Source organism: Ammospiza caudacuta, chromosome 1 (assembly GCF_027887145.1).
Source record: "Ammospiza caudacuta isolate bAmmCau1 chromosome 1, bAmmCau1.pri, whole genome shotgun sequence".
NCBI lineage: Eukaryota > Metazoa > Chordata > Aves > Passeriformes > Passerellidae > Ammospiza > Ammospiza caudacuta.
Window position 1 is genome coordinate 4804895 of NC_080593.1, and position 16983 is coordinate 4821877.

Below are 16983 nucleotides of genomic sequence, written 5' to 3' on the forward strand. Positions count from 1 at the left end.
TGTAATTTTGCAGACACATTCCCAGCACTAACCAGGCAGTAAAATCAACTTATCCCTGCAGCCATGCTGTGGAGTTCTGAGCAAGCAGGTGACTTTAAACCCTCCTTCCCCTTCTCCAGTGCCATCTGATGCTTGTCCCTGCAGCAGGACAGGGCGGTGTTGTCAGGCAGCCATGGCCCTCGGGCACTCTGTGACATTTGCTGCCAGGATCAAAGAGCTGCTGCCTCTCAGGAGCCAGCCAGCAGCTAAATAAAGGCACAAGGGAGCTGCACATGCAGGGAGTGCAGGGAAGGAAAATGCAGGCTCGTGTTAGGAAAAACACCTAAAATTGAAGTGTTGGTCTTAGGAGGGGTGTTGGTCCAAGACAGCTCTAATGTTGTGTTTCAGACCCATTAAGGCAGAAATTGTTGATTTTCTGCTACCTAGGGATGAGAAGTGAGGCTGTGTGAGCTGCCTCTTGTACAAACCAGGAGAAAAATCTTCTGAGCAGACACAGAGCTTGGCCACAATTCAGTGGACATTTCCATGTTACAGGACATTCACATTTACTGGTTGCAAATGTCATCAGTTCAAGTGTTCAGAGATTTCCTGAGTGGCTCTAAAAAGAGCTCTGCCCACTCCCCCCTTTCAAATTGAAGCCTCCAGTCAAAATATGAGGATTTCTGGAGCTTTGTTGTGCTTTTTATTGTGTATTAAACCTGGCAGTGTGCTGAGGTCACCTGTTTGAAAGCTTCCATTGCTTGATGTGCAGTTTGCATTGCTTTTATTTGCATTTATGTGTGCAGTTCAGTGAAATGGATCTTCTGCTCAATCAGATTTGTCCTGCATTAATTGACCTGAATTGAAAAGTTTGACTTAATGTGAATTTTTGCTTGGTTATTGATGAAGATGACTGCTAAACAAAAAATATTCCAGTTTAAAGTTAGGTTCTTCAGAAATTAGAAACAGCATTGCTTTGGAGTTTTTTAAATATGAACTTTGTAACTCATGTTTTGAAACTGTTTCCAGTTAAAGCATAGGCTAAACAGCAGCATAATTATTTTCCTTATACTGCAAAATTAATTATTCTTAGAGCTGAAATAAATACAAAATTTTTTAAAAGGCAAACCCTAAACATCCCCAGCTGACACATTTTGATAGACCTGATGACAAATGCAAATATAGCTCAGGATGCCTGTGTTTTCATGGATTTTATTCAGCTTTGTTTGGAAATGATATGGTAGAGAAATCATAAAATCATACAGTGGTTTAGGTTGGAAGGAACTTCAAAAGATTATTTTCTTCCAACCCCCAAATCAAAGTAGACCCATAGCAGCTTCACTAATTTATATTCTTTTGAATGAAGATGGAATTCTTTTGAATGTAGATGGAAATACAGAGCCATGCTTATGCAACAAATTAAATGAGATATTGTCAAACTTCAGCTCTTAAATGAGTTGGAGTGTCCACTTTTGTTCAGCTTAAAATTCCACTGTTAAGGAGTGGTATCAGAATTATCCCTCAGAATCCCTGCAGGAGTTAAATCTTAGCGCAGGGATATTGGGGTTTTTTCCATTTGTCCTCACCTACATTAGCTAAATCCTTATTATAACTTGTTCTAGCAGAAATTTTGGGAGCTGCCTGCTCCACAAGAGGAGCTGGCATCTTCTGGCAGCTGTGTTTTAAGTAGGAATAATTTATCTTCTTTCTGCACAGAGCTGCTGGGAGAAGCTGCTAGCCTGCAAGTGCAGCCCAGAGTGTGAGCAGAGGACACAAACAGTAAATTAACGTGTAATGTGTTGCACTTGAGCTTAACAACACTGCCAGGACAGAGAGAGAGACTAAAAAAGGCTTATTAATTCTGATACCTGTGGGAAATACAGGCCTGCAGGGAGGAGAGCTGATGGTTGTGAATTTCTGTAAGATTTGTGTTGACCAGCTGTTGATGCTTCAACCAAAAGTCCTGTTCTCTTGCCACCACCATCCCCTTTTTTTTGTTTTTTTCTTAGGGAATTTACTATTTCCACGGGACTGAAGCAGTGCAGCAGTCGTTCCACTACAAGGTCTGTTGAGCTGATCAGCCCTGAGACCTGGCTGGAATGCATAAATCCCAAACAGTGACTAGTTTAATTTGTGTACAGTTTGTGTCTTGTTGGAATTGAGCAAACCAGTGGGATAGCACGTGGCATTTTTCTGCTGAGTTCTTTGTGCAGCCTTTGGGGGAGTGTTGCATAGTAAATATGAGTTGCTGTTAGCCACAATGAAATATTCTTAATCATCTCAGATGTCTTTAAAGTGATGTGTGTAAAAAAATAAAAGACTTTGTCAAACTTCCATAACTATTCACCGTTAACTGTGATGGAAATTGGTATTTAGAGCTCTTCTTGGGTATGTCTCCATTAGAGAGAAAATTAAAACACAGTGTTGAGTAACGCTTGTTTCTGACTAAAAGCTTTGCTGCCCTTGACAGGTGGAAATTGCTTTAGATCAGAAAGCTTGAACAGCAAAACAAATGGGCTGATACTTTGCATACAAATCCTTTCAAGTTCCTAAAAGCCTCAAAAATGCCACCTTTGCTCCCAAGTCCTTCACCAGCTATTTAGCAGCCTCACAACTTGCAGTGGCTTCAGCTTCGGAATAATTTCCTTATCCCTGTTATCAAGAGGGTGAATGTTTGCACAGTTGAGGACAACAGAATTGCAATTTGTGAAATGGAAAATTCATTTATTCTGATCTTCAAAAGCGTGAATTTAAGGAAGCAAGATCAGAATGAACTCAAGATGCCAAAGCTTGTGTGAGAGCTGGTTGTGCCCTTGTTAGATGCAGTTGGGTCAGAAACTGCACATGATCCCCTAAAGCAGTGCTGAGGAGGGAGAGGAGCTCCAGCAGTGACCAGAATCTCTGTGTGGGTACCACAGGGGAATTGTGCCTGTCCCAGCCACTGCTTTTGGATGAAAAAAAAAAACAGATGCAGGTCACCTCACTGTGCATTCAGGGAATTTGGGCTCTCAGAGATGAAAGTTCTTGCATTTTGTAGTCCTTGGTGTGTGTCCATCCTTTTCTTGATGACAAACGCAACAGTTTGCAGCTAAAAAAATAAAGATACCTATGGTAAGACAGTGCTCATATTTTTCATATATGCATTTTTACACTGAAGAATATACAGTTCCATATATTTTCCATAGATACAGATATTTTCATTTTGATAAGGAATTCACATAGCAGAAGGAATTTCTGGCTTTGAACTGCCTGTGCAGATTAATGTAGTCAGAAATTCAAAGGAGATAAAAGTTTTGAGTACAACAATAAACTGAGCTATTTTTTTTTTTTTTTTGGAGAAGTATGTTTAAGGTTTCTTGGGATGTTCCTGCCTTTTTTTCATCTTTAAAGACAAGAAGTACTGGAACATGGCTTGTGAAGATTACTGGTTTTAAATGGGTCAAATTTTTCTTTCAATAAGCTTTTACTTTATTTAGGTTGCAAGTTTGGATCTTTCTTAATATGAAAACTGAGGTGGGGTGCTAAATACCTTTTAGGCTTTGAATAGGAGGAAAAACCTAAAATTCTTTAGGTTTGGTCCTAGCTGCCAACAAGCAGAGGTGGAACTGAAGCAGCTGTGGGGCTGTCCATAACCTAGCCAGGGTGTTGTATAAATCCCAGTCTGCTTGGGTGGCTCTGGAGCCTTTGCAGTAATTAGGCAGGAGCTGTTTTAATTGGAAAGTCCTTGTCAGATGTGTGCTGAGAGGAAATGCCCTGAGAAAAGTGGTTTTAGGCAGGGTAGCTTCCAGTTTGGTGGCTGAGGGAACTGTTGTCAGTGTTAATTGTAAGGAACTTAATCAATTTCAGTGAATGCTCCTAAAAATGCCCCAAGAACTCCTGCTTTAGCTACAAGCACTTAATTTAAGTCCAGAATCTGATTTGTTAGGTGCTTCATTTAAGAGTTCATTAGGCATCATTAGCCAGTATCTATCAAGGTGACATTTGAATTCAGCCAGTGGTTGATGATCTGTCCTGGCCGCTGGAGGTGGCCCTGCCTCACCTGTGTCACCCCTGCCTGCACAGGGGTGGCCTCAGATCTCTGCCAGCCCCTCTGCAAAGAGCAAACCCATAAATAAATATAAATGATAAATGATGAATCCTTACCAGAGCAACAGTGAACAGATAAAGAAATAGGAAAAGAATGGAGTTAGAGTTGTGTATCCAAGTCTAAATTAATTTAATTTCCTCTCTGTCTTAAGCTTCTCCCTACTGATGCTTTTCTATAAAGCTAATCCTTTTCTTTCATCAAAAAACCCCAAGTGGCAGCAGTGTTTCAGCTCCAAATGGAAGCATTCTCTCCCATTTCTGTGATTTCAGAAAGTAACATATTTCTATTGCAAACTGGGGTGTTGAAGTGGGAAATGATCCAAAGAATATGAGAATGTCTGCATTGCTTTCAGAAAAATTGTCAAAATTCATGGGATTGGTTCCATTTTTAGTAAGGTGTGCTGTACAGGAGCCCAGTTCAGGTTCTTCACTGCAATTTTAATACCTTGACTGGGAGCATAATTCACATGGAAGGTGATCTCCACCCTCCTAAGTGGTAAAAACAAGAGTGAGGACATGTCCTGGAAGATAAAATTAGTAATGCTGTCTTCCATCAGGATGGATTCCTCAGTTTCAGCATTTTTCATGGCAAACAGAAATAATGATTTGTGTAAGTGTCCATCAGCCTGATATGGCTGCAAATGGATTGACTGGAAATAGGGTAACAACAGCAACCAAACCAGGCATTGGGAAAAGAGCCACTGGAAAAAGATGTTGTATCAAATATCCTGGTTTTATGATTATTTTTCTTTGGATAGTGGTGGTGTTTTACCATTTTCATTTCCAGTGCTTTGGAGGTCATTCTAAACAAGGCTCTAATTTAAAAAAGAAAAGTCTGTATGGGTATTGCAATTGCATGAGCCATTAATACCCATACATAAACTTGGGATGAGCCCAGAAAATCATTTGATTTCAAGTCATGTATTCCAGCTGCCAGTAATTACTGGAATAGTAATATTGACAAAAGGGTGCCCCTTCCATAGAGGTTTTACTTTTTTTTTGTTGTCTTCCTCTTTTCTTTTTATTTATAGCCACCAGCTAAATACCTCCTGCCAGAACTGACAGCATCAGACTATGGGAAGAAGTGTGTGGTCATTGATTTAGATGAAACTTTAGTGCACAGTTCATTTAAGGTAAGTAAATTCAAAAGGGATCTCTTGCAGCTTGGATCTGTCAGTGAATGCTGCAGGAACTGTTAAGCCTCTTAATACTTGAACTCCTCTTACATCCTCTGCCTGGGAGTCCTCATTGCCTCTCCTGTGATTATTCATCCTAATTTAGCTCTCAGGGGAGTAACAACAGGGATTGCTTCTTAAATTTTATTTTATTTTATTGAGAAAATCACACTGACTGCAACAAGGCCTGGAATAGGTATTGACTGCAGGGCTTTGTGTATTCCACCAAAGACCTGAGTTTTCAACAGGTGCAAAATTTGTTGCTTTGAAAATAGCAACAGATGCTTTGAAGTTTTTTGTTTTTGCAGTTCAAATGATGCCATCGTTAGTGTAGGAGAATGGAGAATCAGCACAGCTTTGTGCTGGGTTAGATGTACCTTAAACCAGGAGATTTTGGGCACCAGTGGTGGCTCTTCTCTCTTGCTGGAGGATGTTGTTTTCCTGATCCCAGCAATTGGTTTTAGGTATTTAGTTTTCAGAGCAGGAAAACAAATACCATTTAGCTGTTGGTGGTGAGTCAGTCATCTTCAAGAAGCAGCTTCTGTAACCCTTCAGAGTTCAGCATGTGCTGAACAAATGTTTCTTCAAAATACTGTATGTTATGTATTTTTTCTGTTGTTTAAGTAGGGCTGAAATTAGGAGACTTCAGAAATACAAAGTCTAAATTGGCTTGGGGTACTGATAGCATTTCTGGTTAGTACAGCTAGTACTGATAAAGCATCTGCTGGTTTTATACATTGATTGGGGAATTTATAAGAATTAATAATGTTATTTTACCACTCCCAAACCAGATTAACCACCCTTACAGTCTTCCAGCTGCTTGCACTCCATTTTTCACTGGAAACATCAGCTCCACTTTTTAATCCTTCACTTGTTGGTTGCCAGTGTTTAAAATGCAAACTTGTAATTCATGTTGTGGTTAGGATTTGGCAGCAGCCTCTCTTTATTGACTTAAAGAAAACCTTATATGGAAATATTGGAACAAATATTCTTGTTTCTCAGTCTGAAATGAAGATTTCTTTTTTCTCTTTGTTGTGCCTGATGGTACAGAATAATTTCTGGTGTACAGGAAACTCCAAGCCTCAGTGCCATATTTGTCTTCTGTAGCCAGACTGAGTTTGCTGTGGAGAGCTTTTCAGGGAGATAAAATCCACAGCTGGATTGGGCAGGGACGAGCCATGCCTTCCTATTTAAGCAAGAATCAAAAACAAGAAGAGAAAGCTGAATGTAAAAGTCTAATTGTGTATAATAAAGCTGAAGCATTAGGCTTATTGTTACCTGAAAGGTAAAAATACAATTTTGCTTTCTGAGTGCTGTGGGTAATTTTGTACTGTGATTTTTTTTCTGGTTTTGAAACAAAATGAGATTCAGTTTAAGTGGTTATTAGTTATTTTTTTTAACCATTTTAAAGAAATATATGTTTAATGGTTGACACAGTTGCAAATCTCTCTTGTAGGACTGAGATTTGCAGAGTGTTTCTTAGAGGACTCCTTTTAATCCTCCCACATTCAAATGATATTTAATGGGTATTTAAATGATGTTGAGTAGATATTTAAGAAAAACCAAAAGCTTTTTCTGCTTGATGCTGAGCACTGAATAATGTTTTGTGTGAGGGAAAAAAAAACTGGTCCTTTTTTTGTGTGAGGTCAGTAGAGTTGGGCAGATGCTGGATTTTCTGCAGAATTGGAATTTTAGGGTGACAATGGTGTTATTTCAATATGAAATCCTGTGATTGGGGGTGTTTAAGAGCAAAGCAAGTGCTGGAGGAAATTAATTTCGTTGTTTAGTGGTTGGCACTGTCCAGTGGTGCTGTCTGGGTTTTGTTTCAAGTTCTTCAGCTGAATTAAGACCATTAATTGTCATCAAAAATAATGATACATTCCAGCAGAGAAAGGGTTTGAACACCTGGGTGCACCCTGCTCTGCCTGGATAGTCAAAATTACTTTTGTAGCTTTTTATTTTGTAGGAGTTTCGGGGTATTTTGGGGGTTTTCCTTCCATTAAAACGTATCTGCTCTAACCAGGTAGCTCCCCACTTAAAAGGTGGAAAAGCATACATAAATTTGAGAGTTTTAGTACAAAAGGCTTTATTTAAAGCACCTGATAACTTTAGAATTTGTAATTCTGTTATGAAATAGGCTTCATATTTCAAATGCAGATTACATGTTTTTTTTGACACAACCAGAGAGGCAGAATATTTAAAGTGCTCTTTATAAAAGCAGCAACATCTGAGGGAGGGTAATTCTCATCTTTTTATGCCCCTGCATATTTGTGAAGCTTTAAGGAGGTACTGGTCTTTCATGTTAGGTGCATATTAAAGGAATAAAGTTTGGGGTTCTTTGGCAAGAGTAAAAAAGGAATAGATAGACAGGGTAGTTATCATTCCCATCATAAAACAATAATAGAAGCAAAAAACAATAAATTATTCAATCAAGGAGATGTAAACACGGTTTTGTATAAAATGTATTAAACCACATGCAAGCCTGGAATGTAGTCCTATTCAAAACTGGCAGTGAAACACCTTTAGAACATTTAAAATGCTGAAAGTTTGGGGTTTTTTTAATACAAAAGTTCTAACTGAGCTGAAGATTTTCAGTGGAATTCCATTCCCTTCTTCCAGGCTCTGTCTCTGTGCTTCCCACTGGAGGCAGGGACGTGCTTCATGTGCCCAACAACCTTTGCCCAGCAAATTGCTGCAGACTTTTCTCCTCTTTTCCCTCCCTGAGGAGCACAGGAATCCAGGCTGTGCTCCTTTCCTTATCACCAGTGACAACAAGAAGCAACAAAATACCTGAAATATAAGTGGGGGAAGCAAATTGGGAGTAGTTTGGTGACAAAGTCTGAGGCTGAGAAAAACCAAAGTTGCTCACACTGAATGTGGTTTGATGTTGCTCCTGTTAGGTTAAATTCTGTAAAAGCTGGAGTTTTAACAGTGGATTTCAAAACCTCTGCAGCTTGCAGTGACCTATTCTTTTTCAGCTGCTGCTGCTGCAGAGTGTTTCTCTTGCTGAAGGGAGTCATGCATATATAAATCCTTCAAGTGTGTGCAAGCCTCTTCAAAGTCTGCAGGGAGCTGGCACCCACTGGAAAACTGGTGGCTGAGCCTTCTTGACAATTCATTTGAGGTTGTTCTTTTTTAAGGTGAAGCAGCAGAACTTTTGTGTGGCTGTTCTGTGGCTGTTGGAGCTGCACAGTATCTTCTCTATCTGAGGGGCTTCATGCAGGGAGCAGAGGGGAGCCTCCCTTCTGTCTTTTTCCACAGCAGAAAGGGGAAATTGCTCAGTGTTAGATAAGAAAAATACAGATTGATCTGTGTGTATTTGAGGAATTATTCAGATCATATCAGCACAGGGGGCAGCATGAGGTCTGTTGCCAATCCTGGCTGGTCAGGATGAGAGGATTTCATGTAGCCTCTCCTGTGCCCTCAGAGCAGCACTCGCAGCTGTCAGATCAAACCACCTTCTTTATTTCTTTTCTCCTGAGAAAGGGTGTTTCCCTCCACAGAAATTCTTTGTGGTCACCTTGCTCTCCTGGCAGGGAGGCTGTCTGACAGGGGAATTACAATCTGGTTTATCCAGGGAGTGGGATCAAAGTGCTGCTGGCAGGTTCATACTGCAGGATCCTCTTTTCCCACCATTTTTTCACAGAGCACCTGTTCAGACTCCCCAGTTTGTGATCTGCTTCTCAAGTCACTTGACCTCAGCTGCTTCTCTGCTTTCTTGGCACACCTTTGCCCCCTTGAATGAGTTTAAAGTCTGTTTCCAGTCCCACAGATACTCCAGGGACACCTTTTTGGTGGTTCCTGAGATCAGCCTGCTGGTGCAGAAGAGAGCTGGGACCATCTGTACAAATCCCCCAGAGCTGAGTGAAGATGTTCCCCAGCCTGGGCAGTATCCATGCAATATACTGGCTGTTAATCACTCATGTTAAAACTGTCTTTGGCAGCTCTGTCTCAGCCATTTCCAGGCTGCAGGTGATGGAATGAGCTCCAGGCATGTTTACATGACTGCTTTTTTAGCATGGACACAGTGCATGAGCTGTACCTAAGTGTGGTGTCCTCTTGAACCAGCAAACATTGGCAGCAGCCTCTTCCCAACTGCCCCTGCTGTGTAGCCAAGATTAGATTATGAACTCCTGAACTCTCTACAAGGCCACTTTGCTGCTTTCCAAGGCAATTTTCCTTGACCAGCAGTTTTTCACAGTCAGTCTTCAGAATTAAGTTGTGTTCGACAGGCTGGAAAAACAGATTCAAGGACTTGGGCAGAGTGTGCCTGCTCTTCCTTTTGGAATTAAAATGCAATTTTACATGATTAGGTTGATTGAATTGGCATGTTTACAATCCTTTAGTCTTGCTGCAGCTGCTGATTCAAATATGATCATTAGGTATTACTTTTACCACACTCTGTAATTTAGTCACGAGTTGATACCCTCGAGTAGAATGTGTGCAGCACACAGTTGATATTCTTGATGGTCATTTATCCATAAAGACTGGATGGAAGAGTTTATCCAAAGAGATGTTTTCCTGATGAACACACTCAGTGGTAGTGGGGGTTATTCAAGCAGTGAAGCATGCTGGATTTTATGAGGCTTAAAAATAGGAGAGAAAAGGGAAGTGCAGCATCTGAAATTACAACTGGGAACTTCTGGCTCGTGTAGGAGCACACACAGAGTGGATATGTGTGGTCAACAATGATTATTAACTTGTTCCTCAGAAGTTGGTACTCTTCCCTTTCATGCCCCTGAAATTTTCCCTCTCACCATTTGATTTTTAAAGTGTTGCTGATTATTTCCTTGTCATTCTTTCCAGCCAATTAGCAATGCTGATTTCATCGTTCCTGTTGAAATTGATGGAACCATACATCAGGTAAGTGCTGGTTTTTTCTTCAGCATTGTGTCCTGAGTCCCAGAATGTTCTCTTCCTCCATTTGCTGCTTTATATCCAATAATTTCTCTTGCAAAGCTGTTTATTCTGGAATGCAGACAGGCATCCCTGTGTGCTCAGGTGGAGTCTCTCTCTCAGGACTTCAATACTCAACTCTTTGTCAATTTTAAAACGTTTTCCAGCAGGAAGTGATGTAAGGATGGGGTTTCAAACATTGCTGAGCCTAGAAAAAGCTGCTTGAACACTGCATTTTTCATTCCTTCCAACATAAATAGGACATAGGTTGGCTTTAATATATGTTGGTAGCTCATATGCTAAAGGGTATTTATATTTTAGAAAAATATAAAAGAAGAACAGGCATTTATTCAGTTTTTATGGCAGTCTGTGTTCAATTTCTGTCCCCTTTTATTCCTGTAAGTAATTCAAGTTCCTCTGATAGGAGTCATTATATACTTCAGCATATTTGAAAGGTCTGGACAAAATCATGAGGAGACTGATTTCTGTGTCTTACTCTTGAAGAACTTCACTTAAGGCTGTGAGAAATGGTTTTGAGTAAATGCAAAACACCCATAATTTGAAAATCAGTCCCTTCCATGTGTCTTGGATTGGTGTCTTTAATCAGTGATCATTTCTGAAGGGCTGAATCAAATAAATTACAGTGCTGTTACTTTCCCTCTTCAGGCAGACACTGAGGTTCTTGCTGGAGATGAATTGAACAGGTTAATGTCAAGTTGAGCCTTTCTGATACATGAACTCTGTAAATTGTTTGAAACATCTTCTGTTGGGTGTTACAGTTAGCAAACCTTCTGTTTGATTTAACAGAAATTTTAAGTACTTTAAAATCTGAAATGTTGTTTACATATTATCTTTATGGATTATCTCTACTTGGACAAAGAGGTTTGTGTATTTTAAAAGGTTTTATATTTTATTTGTATATTATTTCTTGTGGGTCATAAAGATAGTTCATAATTTTGGCTGATTTCCTGTGATGGAAGCTCTCCATGTGTTTGTCACTCTTAAAATGATTACTGAATATCAGTCAGTGGACTGAAATGTGCTTTAAATTAATAGTTATTTTGACAGTTCTTACACTGTGCCTGTTTTATGTAGAAAAAAAATATTTGTGGTACTTCCACCTGCAATGTTCACCAGAGCTGATGCTTACAACATTTAAGTGATGTTTTGGAGATTTGTGATTTTTAATCCTGATTTGATGTGGGCTTTATCTGTGTTTGGTGCTGTGGAACAGACAAATTCTCTCTCCTAAAACTTCACAGAATGCTTTAAAAAGTGAATTTCTGAGTGGCTTAGAGTTGTGATCACTTGGCTTGTCAGGATGACATATTCACATTGGAAACAAATCCCAATAAAAGGTTTGGGTTTTATAGTCCAACATTTCAAAACCTGATTGCTTTTCCATTCCCTGCTGCAAACTCTGAGATTCTTCACCAAAACTGATGCAGTTTGGCACTTGGAGATGACTCCATGTGGAGAAAAGAGAAAATAGCAACAAAAAAAACCCCTGAAAACAAACAAAAACTCACAGCTGGGTCCAAAGGGAGCGGATTTGTGCATCTCCTCCTCTGACAGAGGAGAACAGGTGAAATTGGTCTCTGTGCTTTGCTGGAAAGTCCCTGCATGATTTTCAGGGAAATTGCTTCACTCTTTGAATTTCAAGTTCTTAACCTCTAAAATGGGTAAATACCTCAGGCCCATTTGGATGGTAAAAATGAAGGTAATTGTAAGGAATTTGTTATTCTTGGAGTAAAGGTAATTTGTGTGGCACACAGGATATGGCAAAGCCTGGGTGTGTAATGCCTCTTGTGGTATTGCTGACATTCAGGAATCTTTTCTTTTTTGTTTTGCACTGTGATAAAGGGCAAAACTGGATATTCTGGCTGAGTGTGATGTGCATTAACACAGCCTGTAGAGCTCTGACAACCTGTTCCCACTTCAAACCTGTAATTCTGTAGTCACTTAGAGCCTAAATGAACTGATCTGAGCAATTTCTGTCATTTATCAGGATTTGTCATCTGTGTAATGTGTGTCCATTTTCTTAAGCAGTTTATAAACTCCAGGATTAATCACTGACATTGAGAAATATTTCCACCTGTGCAAAATATCCCAGGAGATGGGAAATATTGTGGAACCACACTGTCCATAGTGCATATCTCTGTTTTTCCAGTGAGCTTGGTACCTTACCAGGAGGAGGTTGACAGATTTTTATTGTCCTTGACCTCTTCCTTAGGCAGAACCCCAGTGGAAAAGAAGTTTCCTTGCTGAGAGACACCATTTCAGAGTTACCCATTCATATAGAAACTTGGAATTATATGAGATTGTTCAGCTCTCATATACCAAAAAATACAAGTTGTGGCAAATGGAATTGCTGTACTCCTGAAAGAGTTTTGAGATTGACTTATCTAGCAAGGTTTTTCATGGTAAATGCTGGTTGGGTTTGGGTTTTTTTGGTTTTTTTGCAGTTCAACAGAGGTCTTAAAAAATAATGTCTTTAGTTTGGGGAGTTTGCTTTCCCTTATATAATTTATAATCCAAAGGTCAGAAACACTCTTGGGGTTTTTTTTATAGGGAGGACAATTCATCATCCTAAAGGGTGCTTGGGTAAATGAGCTTCCCTAGATTAAAAACCAGCTTTTCTTAACATCCCTTCTCCCTTTCCCATCTTTCTTACTCCTGCCTAAATTGCCTCATCTTTTGAAAGGATTTGTCATTTTATTTTAAGACGGAAATAAATCAAGTGTGAAGGAACCTTCCTTTCTTTCTGTGGGTCTCTGGATGCCTGCAGAGCTGCCCATCCTGGGGCAGCTGAAATTCCAGGGATGGATCCCACATTTTCACAGAATGACCAGGTTGGAAGAGACCTTCAAGATCATCGAGTCCAACCCAGCCCCAACCCCTCAACCAAACCCTGGCACCCAGTGCCACATCCAGGCTGTGTTAAACACACCCAGGGATGGGGACTGCACCACCTCCCCGGGCAGCCATTCCAGAACTTTATCACTCTTTCTGTAAAAAACTTTTCCCTGCTATCCAACCTGTGGTGATTCCAGTTGTTGGTTTCTCTGTGTCAGGATTGAAGGCACTTGAGACAGTAATTCATGTTCACACTCAGGTGTTTATTATTTCTTATCAGTAAAACAGTCTCACTGCTGGGAGTTCAGCAGCTTTTCATTAGAAGGCACAAAATGGCCAACAATCTCTTGTTCCAAGGGCTTTTCAGACTAAACTATCCAATTCAGAACTGACACCTGGATTATTTTCCCTTTTAACCCAATAACTGATCCCACAGAGCTGCAATGGGGACTTTTCTACCCAATTACAAAATGCCACCCAAACCCATGGAGAAGGAGGAAGAAGCAGCATGAAGAAGAAACCCAGGATGACACCCTGTGCCCTCCATCTTGCTGCCATCCACAACACACTAAAAACCCCAAACCCTCAATTTCTCACCAAGTGACACACCTACACCACTTTCTACAATCTATTTCACACTTTTGTGGATTCTGGTCTATCTTGGAGTCTGGGAAACTTTCTCCATGAATGAGGGTCAGAGTCAGTGCTGCCGTGGGGGTCAGGGCACCCCAGAGCAGACACAGAAATATTCCCAGTGCCCTGGGTTTGCACACCAACCTGTATTTCCCTTGGTGCAGCTCGAGGCTGTGTGCTCTGGCTGTGTCAGTGCTGCTGCAGACAGAGCCCAGCCCCAGCTGAGCACAGGCACCTTTCAGGAGCTGCACAGAGTGATGGGGGCAGCCCTGAGTCTCCTTTTCTCCAGGCTGAGCACCCCCAGCTCCCTCAGGGGCTCCTCACAGGGTTTGTGTTCCCAGCCCCTCTCCAGCCTCGCTGTCCCCTCTGGATGTGCTCAGTGTCCCCAGGTCCTTCCCAAGCTGAGGGGCCAGAGCTGGGCACAGCACTCGAGGTGTGACCCCAGCAGTGCCCAGGGCAGGGGCACAATGAGCTCCCTGCTCCTGCTGGCCACTCCATCCCTGACCCAGGCCAGGAGCCATTGGCCTGCTTGGCCACCAGGGCACTCTGCTTTGGGCTGGGAGTGGTGGCCCTGGTACACAGGGGGGGTTCTGGTTCAAGCTGCCCCTTCTGGCCACTCCTCTCATTCCACTCTGGTTCTCTGGGTGCAAGGAGATCAGAGCTGGACCTTCTCTCCCAAATGACAAGTGGGGAGTCCAGTGGAATGTGTTGGAGCTGTGAGGAGGCTCATTGGGGATGGAAGTGGTGGCTGGAGATGTTCCCCCTGTTGGGCACCTTGATTTAACTCTGCAGGACACCTCCTCTCCTTTGGACCCACTGAGCAAGAGCAGAGTGACCACAGCCCCCAGAGCAGAACTGCATCAAACACAGCTTTAATCCCCGAAGGGTGAATGAAGGCTTTTAGGCAATGCTTGTCCTTCATCTGTCATCCAGATTGAATTCCAGTGCCTTTGTGCCTTGCTTTTGGTGTCCAGGAGTAAAGAGAGCTAGCCAGGAAGAGTTTGATTTGGTGTTATTTTGAATTTTATTTTTAAATACAATTTGTTTATTGAGTAAAACTAATTTTTAAGTATTTCTTTGGGGTGAGGGGGGAGTTAATTCAATTAATTGCTTATTTTTAATTGTTGAAAGCTGAGGCAACATTTGGCATGTATACTTTGAATATAATATGCAAATTTTTTTTCTTTTTTTTTGATGATGGGTGGAAAGGCTGTTTGAATAATAATTTTCCTTCCTGTAAAGCACAGAATTCATGGATTTTCTTGCAGAAGGCTGTGGCCTGGTTCAAGTAATCCAGGATAGGCTGTATCCATTCTAACTGGCCTATTCTTGGTTACTTGCACTGGGACAGGGCCACAAGTGTGTGACCCAGGACCACGAGGGACACGTGGGATTTTCTGCTCGCTGCTCAGAAGAGACTTGAAACAGGAGATTACAGCAGTTGGAGTTGTCATGGGCAGGATTTTTGGTCATTACTTGCAGATTTCCTCACTGTAAAGGTGGTTTTGAAAGGCTGTTCTATGTGTCCTGTTGAATTGGTTGAAAATGAGCTGGGTTTGTCATTGGATTTCACAAATACTGAGTTCTCTGTAGGCTGAGGCTGCTTTGAGGTATAGAAAATTCATGTGGAAATATGAAATGTTTGAAAACAATTAAAGATAATTGCTTGTGTTCTGCCATTAGTAAAAATCCTGTGGAAACATGCCTAGTGCCTGATTTGTGCTTAAAATGTTGAGTAGGGTTCATTTTAAATAATAAAAAAAATACTGTGTTCCTCTAAATTCTTGCTGTGATAAGGAAAAAAAAATTAGTGAGCATACCAAAAAAAAAAAAAAAAAAAAAAAAAGATGGATTTAATTTTTTTTTAATGCCCTGAAGACAGTATATAAATCTCAGAAAAATGCCAGGAGCCAGTTAGTCTAGAGATTTCAAAAGCCATCAGGCAATGGAGGAAAAAGCCAAGCCACAAATAACCATACAGCATTGAGATTCAAGTCCAGCCACTAACAAAGTAAAGGGGAAAAAATTCCAAATGAGAAGGAAGAGGAGAAAAGAGCTGCTCTGTCAGCTGAAGAAAGCTTTCTATGTGGAGTAAACCAAAGAGATTTTGTAGCCCAGGATACCAGCACATTTTGGAGTTGCTTCCAGGCTCTAAGCAGGACTTCTCAAAGAAAACTTCAACTCTGGAGAATAACTATCCAGAGTATTAAGATATGTTGTTCTGCCAAAAAAAAAAAAAAAAAAAGGAAGAAAAAAAAAGTCAAGGAATTGGGGCTTTGTACAGAGGGAAATAATTAAGGGAGAAATTTGGTGAGACTTCATCTTAAGAGGTGACATTTATTATTAATTAGGCATTAACATGAGAAGCAAATCTGTTGGCCAGGTCCCAGCAGGGAAAGATTTAAGGCAAAGCAGCAGGAGAAACTCAAGCAGAGGAGGCTGTGAGTGCTCTGTGGTGGATCAGGAGCCCCAAACTGCAGAGGGGAGACTAACTAAAAATGCTGTGTATTCACAGCTAACCCTGAATAAGGGGCAGGATTAGGAGCCCTAAAAACAGCCAGGGAGTGTTTATTGCCAAGGCTGCCAGTGCAGCTCAGGGCTCTGGGCTTGATTTACTGAGTGCTCCTGATGGAGGAGGTGGCTTGTGTTGCAAGCAGCAAAGTTCAGATCCTTGGCAGGGAGTTTGTAATTACATTCCAAGTGGAAATACTTCACTGACAGGGGCAGAGATAGGGATGGAAAGCAAAGAGGAGACTTCTTCTGCTGAGGCTGGAAGCACTGGGCTTTAAAAGGGACATTAATATTAAATTCCAGCACTTACTCTCCAAGACTGATGTTAAGACTCTGGGGTGCCCCTCAAAAATAAGTGTAGGAATAAAATTAAGGCTAAAGAATCAAGAACTTAATTATGAACTTGGATCCTGCTGTCTTTCCTCTCACATCTGGGAAGTTGGAAACTCTCTGGATACCCAAAAGCAGAGGGACTGCAGCTGTAAAGGTGGAATCTGGAGAGGAAATACTACAGCACAACTTTGTGTAGAAAGAATTAAATGAAAAATTAATTGCCTTGTTATAGGAGAGGAAATTACTTGGTTTATGCCTGGTGAAATACAGGAAACATTGCTGTAATTATCTGGAAAGAGTGGTGGTGAAGTACATCTGTTAACTGTCTTTAATCCATAAAATGTCACCATTATTTGATGTGTTAGATGCTGCTGTGGTTGTTTAAAAAAAATCTGGGTTATAAATTGTTATCTGTATCAAAGTTTGAATGTAATGTTTATGGGGTCAGAAATACTTTCGATAAATTTCACAGAAATAACTTAAAAGATATAAAGACTTCATGGTATGATCTGTA

The 16983-nt window shown here is 40.9% G+C and overlaps 1 protein-coding gene across 3 annotated transcripts in view; it reads left to right on the forward strand.

The window, feature by feature from the left end:
* CTDSPL (CTD small phosphatase like) overlaps positions 1–16983 on the forward strand; it is an 83899-nt gene that overhangs the window by 56978 nt on the left and 9938 nt on the right. For 2 of the 3 annotated variants that reach the window (XM_058806871.1, XM_058806881.1), the window contains 2 exons: positions 5097–5198; positions 10047–10103. In XM_058806871.1, coding sequence (XP_058662854.1) covers positions 5097–5198; positions 10047–10103 — 159 coding nt within the window. Of the gene's footprint in view, positions 1–1988; positions 2043–5096; positions 5199–10046; positions 10104–16983 lie in introns of all 3 variants that reach the window. The other variant, XM_058806863.1, reaches the window with a different exon arrangement.